Raw genomic sequence first — 11,292 nt, forward strand, 5'->3', positions numbered from 1 at the left:
GATACCTTGTTTCTACATCAGTTAATGATTTGCTAGTGTAATACATGGGGTGCTGTTGGCCGCTATCTTCTCTGATGAGCACCGAGCTGGCAGCTTTTTCCGACATGGTGAGATACAAAAACAACTTATCACTTGGGAGTGGTTTCATTAAGAGTGGAGCCGTACCGAGGTATAGTTTGAGCTAATCGAACGGTTCTTGACATTCTGGTGTCCACTCGAACTTTTCTCTCTTCCTTAAAACTTTGAAGAATGAGAGACATTTGTGAATGGACCTCGAAACAAACCGGTTTAGTGTGGTTATGCGACCGTTGTGGCATTGAAGTTGCTTTAAGTTCTTGGACGACTCCATCTCGAGAATAACTTGGATTTTGTTAGGGTTGGCTTCGATCCCGCGTTGATTCACCATGAAGTCGAGGAACTTTCCTAAGGCGACACTGAAGGCGCATTTCTCTGGGTTCAGCTTCATGTTGTACCGGCAGACGACATTGAAGGCTTCAGTTAGGTCGACTATGTGTGAGCTGACCTGCTTACATTTTACTAGCATGTCGTCGTATAAACTTCCAGATTTCTGCCGATCTTGATACCAAGCGCTAATACGTGGCTCCTGCATTCTTAAGGCCGAAGGGCATGACTTTGTAGCAGTAGAGCCCCTGGTCGATCACGAACGAGGTGTGCTCTTGGTCAGGTACGTGCATTTTGATCTGATTATATCCTAAATACACATCCATGAACGTAGGTAGTTCATGTTCGGCGGTGGCATCGACGAACTGATCTATCCGAGGCAAAGGAAAACTATCCTTCGAACAAGCTTTGTTTAGGCTCGTAAAGTCGATGCAAACACGCCACCTGCCATTAGCTTTTTTAACTAGTACAACATTACAGAGCCACGTGGGGTAGTGAACTTCTTTTATAAAATCAGCTTGTAAGAGCTTATCAACTTCTTTACTTATTACAAGGCTACGCTCAGTGTCGACAGGCCGACGCTTTTGCTTTACAGGTCTAAAGAAGAGATCTACATTTAGTCTATGCACCATAATGCTCGGGTCGATCTTTAGCATGTCCTCGTGTGACAAGGCAAATACGTCGACGTTTGCTCGTAAAAATTCGATGAGCTCTGTCTTCGTCTCTGCCCTTAACTTGGTGTCGATGGTGACCTGCTTGTTAGGGATCAATAGTAGCACAAGCTCAAGCTCCTTGGTTGGCATCCCGTGGGTCGGCTCATCCAATGGCTGGGCGTCAGTAGTGACTATTGTGCAAGTGATTGAGCCTTTCAATGCTACGACGTAGCATTCTCTCGACATCTTTTGCTCACCCCGAATGGTAGCTATCCCTGAAGCGGTGGGATACTTCATATCTTGATGATACGTTGACGGGATAGCTTTTTTAGCTGGTGTATGAAGGGTCGGCCTAATATGGCATTGTATGCTGAGGTGCGGTCAATCACCACGAACTTAGCAACTGAAGTGATCTGATGCTCCCCTTTATTGAGGGTGGCCAGGAGCTAGATACAATCCTCGACTGTTAATGACTCTCTAGCAAATCAAACCAACGGTGTAGGGCTCAGCTTTATCTGAGCTCGCTCCCATCCGAGGGTGGAGTATACAAACATGGAGAGCACATTGGTTGAGGCACCTCCGTCAACCAGCATGCGCTTGACTGTTACATGATCAATTAGAAAAGCGATGACCAGGCCATCGTTGTGAGGTAAATGGATGCCCTCGGTGTCTTGCTCATCGAAAAGAATCAGCAGGGTCGACTCTTTCGAATATGAGGTGCAAACTTCATGCATAACTTCTCTGATAAGAGCCTTGCACTTTTGTTCAGACTAGCCCTGACTGGGCCCTCCTACAATCATATTGATCAGTGGAGGTCGGTTATCGGTGCGTCGAGGTGGCAATCGAGACCATTCCCTCTGGTCATCTTTATTGGACTTGATCGGCTTGTCCCTCTCAGGCGAGCCGAGATACCTTTTCAAGTAACCACGCCGAATCAAATTTTCAATCTAGTCCCGAAGAGTAATAGGTTGACGTGTCATGCCCGTGGTCCTTTTGGAATCGGCAATACTTGCTTTTATCCTTCTTACCAGTCGGTTTATGGGTCTTTCTAGGTGGCGAAAGTAAATTCTTGAAGCCACCCTCCTCCACTGCTACTATGATTTCAGTAATGGGTTTATTGGTAGGAACGACTTGTCAAACTGAGGCCCCCTCTTGGACTCGGATATGGTATCGCTACGCTGGTCACAAGACTTGTCAACGAGTCAGTGCCTAGAACTACAGTCGTTGTCCCACTGTTTCTGAGACTTGCTGTCGTCTTGATTGCTGTAGCGCTTACCTCCATTGGCCTACCAAAATTCTAAGTCGTCAATGTACCTTCGGGCTCGGATGAGTAGCTCATTCAACGAGGTAGCTGGCTTGCTGCCGAGTTTGACCATCAGATTTTTGTCATTTAGCCCGATGGTGAAGTATATGATAGCCATCTCATCTATACAGTTCACCACTTTGACGTGCTTGTCCATGAACCAAGTGATGTAATCGATCAAGGACTCGCGATCTTGCTGTTTGATCGTTCCGAGGTGGGAAGCGAGAAACTTCATCAACTGTCGTGCCAAGAATTGGTTGATAAACATCTTGCGCAACTGCTGATGGACTTAGGCTTTAACTGCCTATACCAAACCCGAGCCGATCTTTCTAGAGTTATCTGGAAAGCTCGATATTTTATGGCGTCATTGGTTGTAAGAAACTTCATCTTGCCCTCAAAGATCTCTATATATGAAATAAGGTCTCCTGACCCATCATACGAGTTCATCGTCAGGGCTTTGAATTTGTGGAGGATCGGCTCATCCAACATGTCGTAGGTGAATGGAGGCTCTTATCATTCAGAGAAATCGATCTGGCCACGGGATTTACATTTGTTCTTGAGATCCTCGATCACCTTCTACATCATCTCCCTAAGTTGGTCCATCTCAGACCGGATGCTGTACTCGCCTTAAGACGAGGCTTTATAGTCATTAACCTCTTCACTGCGACTTAATGGTCCACATGATACCTGAGGTTCCCTCGTGCCTTCTCTCTATGTCGCACTACCTCACGATCAGACTTGCGCACTTGAAGAACGCCATACAAGTCGTGGCTGCCTGTGGATACTTTAGGCTGATCCCTGGGAAGTCTGACCTTCGATTGTTGGCTCGGGCGGTGGCGGTCGAATCGATGTGAATGCCCCCTGTTGGGCGACGTAGAGAGTCGGCTCGTTTTTCAGGACTTCAATTGACAGGCCTCTTTCTCTTCTTAGGGTATCGATGGATTGAATGAGTCGAATCTCCTTCGACTCGCTCCATAGCAGCAAGGTGAGCCTTAACCTCTACAATGTTAGCTATTGCGTTGGCCACGATGGTCGGGTCGATAGGGAGGTCGACACTTTGTCCTGAACGAGTACGGACGTGCCCTCATCCAGGAAGAGTCGATGGGCGTGGTGGTAAGGGAGGAAACTGATCTCTGTTCTCGAGAACAAGCGGATCAACTAAGCGACCATCAGTTCGGCCATCATTGCCTTAGCCATCAGTTCAGCCACCATTAACCTGACCTTCAGCTGTCGAATTCTCCTCAGTGAGACGTTTTTTGCCGCCTTGGCGAGTGTGAATAGGATCTCTTGAGGTTTCAGCAACTTGAGATTAGGTCCTACGAGTCTAGGTACGTCGTGCTTCATCTCACCCCCCAACAGGGACGAGAGTGCAAGACAATTGTGAACAAGTAGACGGAATCGCCATTGCTCAGTTAAGTGTTGGTATGACTTAAAGATAACTATTGTTCCCATAGACAGTGCCAAATGTTTGATCAGGAAATTGACCAACTCCGCAAACCTCGCCTCGGATGGAGGATGACCTAGAAGTTGAGTTGGAGATGTGTTGAACAGAAGACCTGCAAAATAGAAGACACTCTCATGCCAAAGTCAATAGCTGACCGAGCAAATGGGTTCTATTTATAGGCACTATATCCAACAATATTCCCGACAATGCCTCAACGACTCTTTAAGGTAGCCGTGAATCATGACATGTTATCATGGAGTCTGTTGGAGACAGGGGCTGAGCCGAAATGAAGCTTATCATTTCAACCAATAAATGGAAACAAAATCTTAAGAAAGGTTGGTCAGCTCGGCTATGTCAGGCATCGGCTCGGCCATATGAGGTCAGGTGACGAAACTTGGGCCTCATCGAGCAAGGTCGTATGTAACTTTTGTTGTCCAATCAAAATGTGCCACGTGTGAGCTGGAATTCACCTCCAACGTACTCTTTCTAACACCATTTTATGAAACAAATTGCAATGTTGTTCATTTTATTTGGTGGCATGCTTTCTTTTTAAAAGGATTGAGATCAGTTTGATACAAATGGTCCTCTGTACTCTTTATTCAATCTAAAAAATACAACCCATGTCTTGTAAAAAATAATATAAAAAAATAACGTAACCCAGACGAGATAAATACTTCATACACTAAATGGGAAAATAAAACCAAACCATAAATTACCAAACCGAGCATTGCTCAATTGGTTAAGGCAACTATCTTTAACTAAAGAGTCATGAGTTCGAATCCTCACACCCCCACATGTAGTACCAAAAAAACAAAAAAAACAAAACCTCTTATTTCCATTGTGACATTGGAAATACTCAAGCTAAACCAAGTAGCAACTCGGTAACCTGATGAACCCGACCTCTCCCATCTCATCACTCTCACCTCTCTATCTTTCATCTTTCTCACCTATCCTTTAATTTTACTGCACTCCATTGAACGCCATCATCCATAGCTAAGATGAAACCCGAGGACCCAACCCAACCATTTTTGGGTTGGGTTGAGTTGGCCATATTATTTGGTTTTGTCCGTTCTCTATTTTGACCAACCCAAGGTCCAAAAATCACTCCTAATCCAACCCAACCTGTGAACACCCCTACCTCCACCAGAAATTTATTATCAATCTTTCGGACAATCGTCCACTTAAAATTTTGCAATGAAATTGACCATCCACGCTTTTACCTTTGTCAATAATGGCCTCATCTTCCACCATGGTGAAGTTTAGATTTTTTCATTCTTCATGTAATGCAGCAGTTGCTAAGAACAGAAGTGGAAAAACTAGCCTCACCTTTATTGTGATGGGTTCAATTCAATTAGAAAAGTTTAATTTATTTAAATTTATAATCTAAAGTTTAAAATTTCCCTTAAATTGTTTATCTAAAATTTTCATTTTTGTATGTAAGCAGGCCAAAGAATATTCAAGGCTAAAAAAATTATATTGGAAATAATTAAAAATAGTAAAGAAGTTGAAAATCCAACACCTCAAATTGAATGAAACTAGACAATTTTATATTAGTAAAAATCAAAGTCCCAAAAAACATTATTATTTGACTAACAATGCAAAAAGGGTAAGACTCATATTGATCTAATCCTAAACAGCGAATAATATTTTTAGAAAGAACCAAGAATAACATTTTCACTCGGAATAACATTTGAATCTTTAGACTTTCGTATATTTTCACGAGGGAGGGTGCTCAATGTCTTCCTCGTCTTTTGAACACATCTTTGAGTAATATGCATATAGACCCAATTGAATCAGACCTGACATAATCTTAAGAGCGCTACTTTCCTGCAAAATTTTCAATTAAAACATTAATCAAGTTAAAAGCTTATCATCAAGACGTAGTTGTCAATAGACATATAAAATTATCAAACTAGGATAGAAAAAAGTCTATGAAATATGTTTTTTTTCATGATCAATAAAATTTGTATTGAAAGGGTGAGTACACATACCAACAAATTGTAATCAATGATGAGGCTATAAGCCGTCCAAATGCAACCATCGAGAAAGATGATCAATGAACGAGTAAATGGTATATACTTGACACTCTTTGTCATTTTTACTTCTTCCTGACGAAAATAAAGAATATGATTTAATATTTTATTTTTATTCATATGTTAAAATATATCTTACGTTAAGATGAAAGGTAAATTGGACTTTTTTTTTTTTTTTTGAGGAAAAAGGTAAATTGGACCATGAAGTAGATTAGAAATTACTTACCACGATGAATAGAGTAAAAGAAAACATCATGATGTTGTATGGGGTACAAATTAGTCCAGCCATTAATTGTCTCTTTGCGGTTCCATCAAAACCTAGAATGACTGAGAGAATTACAATGGCCATGAACACGACCTCACCCACGAGACAAACAACCACTTTCTTCTGAAATAAGAGCAAATTAAACATAAAAAACAAATTAATGTAAGAAATTTAAGAGATTTTCCTACTAGACACATTTGAAACAAGAAAATTATAAAGATAAAAGCAAAGGAAAAAATAACTCGCCTTTTGTCTGAAATCAGAAAAGAAGACAAAGATGGCCAAATAGGCAAGTTCGATGACAAGGCCAATAATATTAATGGTGACGATCAAAACGCTGTCTGGATGAACAAAAGGCATTCCATAGAATATCCATAACATGCAATTTAGTACTATTGCAAGGTGGAGCTCTAGGTTGAACTCCTTCACTACCTTGTCCTTAATGATTTTATAAAATGTTGGTCTGCATTACATACCTAAATACTCAGTAAAATTCTCGAGGAACAAGATTAGAAACAATATTGAAAGAGAAAATAAATGTTAAATTATGTTAAATAGATCCCTTAATTTTCACTTTTATATCTAATTAAGAATATATATCGTTTAAGTTTAGCGACTTACACATTTTAGAGATATATTAAACCCAACATTGAAAATTATAACAAATTGGAGATATGAGGATATGAACCTCCTACCTCAAAAGAATAGGTGTGTTGAGCTATGTTCACGTAAAAGTTACAGAAGTTATTACAAATTAACTTAAAATAAAAGTTGATAAAGAAATTAGTAGATGGTGGAAGAAGGAGAAAGCTTACAATGGGAATAAAAAGAGGCATAAAGAGGTGATATTACCTGCACATAATTTAAATTTGACCATTTAGAGAGCAAATGTGTATAAAATAATCACAAAACAAATTTCTTCATAATTCAAAATCCCAATGTTTAAAATTAAACAAAAAAAAAACCCACTTTTTACATTTAAATAAAGGAATTATGCACCAACATATATTGTATTATATATCAAATATATAAATTTTCAAAAGTAAAGAAAAGAAAAAAGATGCTAAAATCTGAAGCCAGATTTAATTTTGAAATTTGCATCAAAAGTGAGAAAAATTTATATGTAACTTTTGGGCTTTTGAATAAAAAGTGCAATTAAGATTATATATATATAAAGAAAAAAAACTTAAATTCTATTTGATTCTTAAATTTTCATGTTTGTTTTATTTTATTATTTTTTTAGTATTACATGAGAGATGGGAGGATTTAAAAGATAAGTTCAGTTATGAGCTAAGTTTAGCCTTCTATTTTAGTCCAGAATTTTAGAAGAAATAACTATTTTGATCCTATTTTTCCACCTAAATTTTGCTTGCGAATTATGTTCTTGATTTCAACCTAGGTATGAGGTTTGAATAGAGTCTATTGGTCGAATTCTATTGATAGTTTCTTGATTAAAATTAAACTATTTTTTAAAATATTATTTTTGGCAAACTATTTTTAAAACTAATAATGCAAATTTTATTTGTTGCCCATGTGTTTTCTCCTCTCAAAGAGAGTCTATTGGTCGAGTTCAACTAGTAGAGAATCCTCCTCAACAAAAGGTCATGTCTTATAGCCACAAATCTGTAGATTTTAGCCTTTTCTTAATTTTTTTATTTTTATTTTTTTTTATTTTTTAGAGACGACTTCCAAATTTGGGTAGAATCTACAGATTTGTGGCTGTAAGACATAACCTAGACTACAAAATTTTATTTTTATTTTTAAATGTCTCACGAACATATTAAAGACAACAATATCCTTGTAGGCATCATTCATATCAATAGAGATAATTGTCTCTATCTATATACTATAAGTCACTTTCTCCCATAACTAATACGAGACTTTGTTTATCCACTCTATAAACTCAACCAAACATATTAGTTTAAAAAACAAATTAGACTTAGTAAATGTCATCCCTTTATCAGACTACATGTATGCTAATTTTGAAAAAAATAAAAAATGTGGCCTATGTCCACATATGGAATTCGTCGTCTCAAGAGACGGACGAAAATTGAAAACAACGTTATTTTTAAAATTAGTTGGGAGTTTTGAACATTTTTAAAAAAAGTTTTATTTTTAGTAATAGTTAAAATAATAATAATAAAAAAAGAGTCTTAACACATTAGTACACAGTATTCAAAGTGATATTATTAATTTGTTGAAAAAGGAAAAAAAAAAGTAAGAACCTAAATAGTTACTTTAAAAGGGACTAAAAAATATATATATTAAGAATTTGGGCCAAACTTCGAACTTTAGAGAGAGAAAATCTAAGGGACAAATCTGAATCAAAACAGTAGGAAAATGATATATTAATTATCTTCTCTTCATCCCTCCAAAAGAATTGGTCAGAAATGAAATAAAGATGGAAATTATCATTTAAAATTCCTAATTTCATTCGGTTACAAATAAATATAAAATCATTTATATTAAAATTTATTATGTTTGGATGTTTATGAGAAATGAAAAAAGTATAATTTTATATTTTTTATCTTTTTAAAAAATAACATATCACATTATTATGCCCTTGTAAATTTGTAGCAAATAGTAATATCAACCACGTATAATCATACAAAATATTAAATTATTTAAACAAATCAAATTAATTCAAATATTAAAAAATAAGCTTTAAAGTGAGTTATTTCAAATCTAAACGAAAAAATAAATCCAACTTCCTACCTCGATTTCTAAGAGAGTGCCCACCCCATTTATTTATTTTTTTTAATCCAAGTTTGCCTCTATGCTATACTAACAAAGATCTCCTCATAATTTTTTTTATGAAAAGAAACCACTATTTGAGAAATGTTAACGGTGAATAAATCATTATTCAATCATTCAATCCAAAAACTTAAGTTGATGAATTGGGTAAATTTAATTCAATATAAATGGAGAGGAAACAAAGTTCGAACATCGCTTTAAGGATGAATAAACCACTGTTCAATCCAAAAATTGGGTAAATTTAATTCAACAAGAAAGAATGAAAGTAAACAAAGGTCCATACCAAGTGCCATGTTGGGTATACCAGATTTTGAGGGATTTCAAAATCATGATAGATTTCGAGGCATGATTTTGACCGATTTGAAATCCAATTTTTATATCAAAAAAATTTTCCAATCAAAATGATCGGATTTGGAAGGATTTCATAGAATTTCAAAATAAATTACTAACCTAAACTTGTCATATTTTAATTTCTAAACAATAAATTTAGATTAAAAGGCCAAATGATCACTAAAATTTTTCTTTTCTTTTTATTTCCAACAAATATCCAAATAAATTATTTTATTTTATTTTATTTCAAATCATTCTCATCTTTTATTATTTTTATTGTCCTAAAAAGAAGACCCGGCTTCTTCTTTCTTTTACAAATTCGGTAAGCAAAAATCATTTCTTCTCTTAAGTTTGCTTGAGTTAAACCTTCTTCACTCATTCGTTTTGAGTCCCTATTTTCTGTCCTTGGATGATCTTTCGGGTCTTAGTACAATAGATTCTATAGGCGTTTCCCGTGCTCTTCCAAAAGAAGCATCTGGAAATGATTTGTCACGGACTTATGGGATGAAAAATGATTTGCAAGATAAATAATTTAAAATTATTTCTTGAATTTAAATTAGTGAAACAAACATGTTAAAAGAGACAGAGACATCTTCAATTCAAAGTGTTATAGTACTAAAAAAGAGGTCATAATTCTTTTTCTTTTTTTTTTTCTCAAAAAGGATCTCATAAACATCAACCAGAAAGAAAAGACAAACCACGGAAGCAAACTACAGCTCCATAGTGAAGTAAACAAAATAAAAATGCATTCATATAAATAAAATCCGAAGCTGAAATTACCGATAATCCCGACGATATAGCCTGCGACGGTGGCGCTCACCATCTTCAATGATAAATTCTGAGAAAACAGATGGAATGGAAGAGATTGAGAATAGGGCTATGGCGGCAGCTTCAGCTTCAGCTTCAGCTTCATGTTTGTGATCGCAGAATAACCAATTTTCAATTTTATTCAGTTGCGCCATTCTCGCACTATCTACTCTCTCTCTATCTCCTATCTAAATCTAAAATCTGAATTATCGAAAAAATTCTGAATTCAAAATGCACGGTGCGTGGGAAACGGCATTTGCCGACTTTCGGTTAAAACGTTGAGCTATCCCCAAATCTTCTTCCTATGAAGAAGAGTAAAACCCTTATTAAAAGTACGCAACATGCATTCAACTCCTAGCTCGCGACTTCGGACCCTGTTTACCTCATCTCTAACTTAAACTTCAAAATGCATTTGGTCGAACACTACACTGGTACTAAGTTTTAACACACAGGTACTACTTCAAACAAGTGAAACTCTTTTGTATCGACTCAGATTATTGAGCCACCTCGACCAGTGCAGCCACCTCGACCAGAGCCGCTTGCATGCCGGTCACACCTTTGTTTAGAATTCAGTATTAACATTTAAATAGAAGGATTAAATAGACATTATTTTATAACTTTAAAGAAAATGTCATAATTAACATTATTTTTATTATTACTTAGATAAATTATAAATGTCCTACATGTGTATATAGTTGTGTTTCTAAACATAACAAAATTTCACATAACAAAATTTCACTTACATTCTTAAACTTTTAGATTTAATTTTAACAAGTTTCTATTATTATTATTATTATTATTATTATTATTATTATTATTATTAGTGAGGGTCACGACATAAAAAATAAGGTTTTTCTCGGGTAAAAATTGTTAGAGAATTTTTTTGGAATTTTTAAAAAATAATTATTGCCTACGTTATTTAAAAAAAGATTAAGAAAGAGGAACTTTTCCCTTTTTTAAAAAAGATCAGAAAGAGTTGTTAGGATTTTTTTTATAAAAAATCATTATTCCTTACCGTTTCCTAAAAAGGTCAGGAAAATTTACTTTCCTTTCTCAAAAAGTCGGGAGAAAGTTATTTTTCTTCACGGTTGCAAAAAAGTCTGGAAAAGTGACTTTTTCCCAAGCGACGGAGACCGGCGAGCATGCAACAATGAGCAACGGAAAGCGATAGCGAGCAGCACAGACGAGAGAGGGACAGAACGATGAGGGTTCGAAAGAAATGTAATCGAAATGGAAGAATGAGGGTTGGGGAAAAAGAGTAGGTAATTAGGGATTAAACAAATACAATAATCATATTTTGA

At 36.3% G+C, this 11,292-nt stretch overlaps 1 protein-coding gene across 1 annotated transcript; it reads right to left on the bottom strand.

Annotated features, from left to right (window-relative positions):
- Nucleotides 1-5,518: 5,518 nt before the first annotated feature.
- Nucleotides 5,519-10,146, bottom strand: LOC111018351 (bidirectional sugar transporter SWEET7b-like). Its single transcript, XM_022294398.2, has 5 exons — nucleotides 10,005-10,146; nucleotides 6,347-6,441; nucleotides 6,062-6,223; nucleotides 5,794-5,910; nucleotides 5,519-5,629 (listed from the first exon to the last, which is right to left on the bottom strand). Exons 1-5 carry the CDS (start codon nucleotides 10,144-10,146, stop codon nucleotides 5,519-5,521), a joined length of 627 nt encoding a protein of 208 aa, XP_022150090.2.
- Nucleotides 10,147-11,292: the final 1,146 nt, after the last annotated feature.

Source organism: Momordica charantia (assembly GCF_013281855.1).
Source record: "Momordica charantia cultivar OHB3-1 chromosome 8 unlocalized genomic scaffold, Mcharantia_2.0 BLBB01000008.1, whole genome shotgun sequence".
In the NCBI taxonomy this organism is placed as follows: domain Eukaryota; kingdom Viridiplantae; phylum Streptophyta; class Magnoliopsida; order Cucurbitales; family Cucurbitaceae; genus Momordica; species Momordica charantia.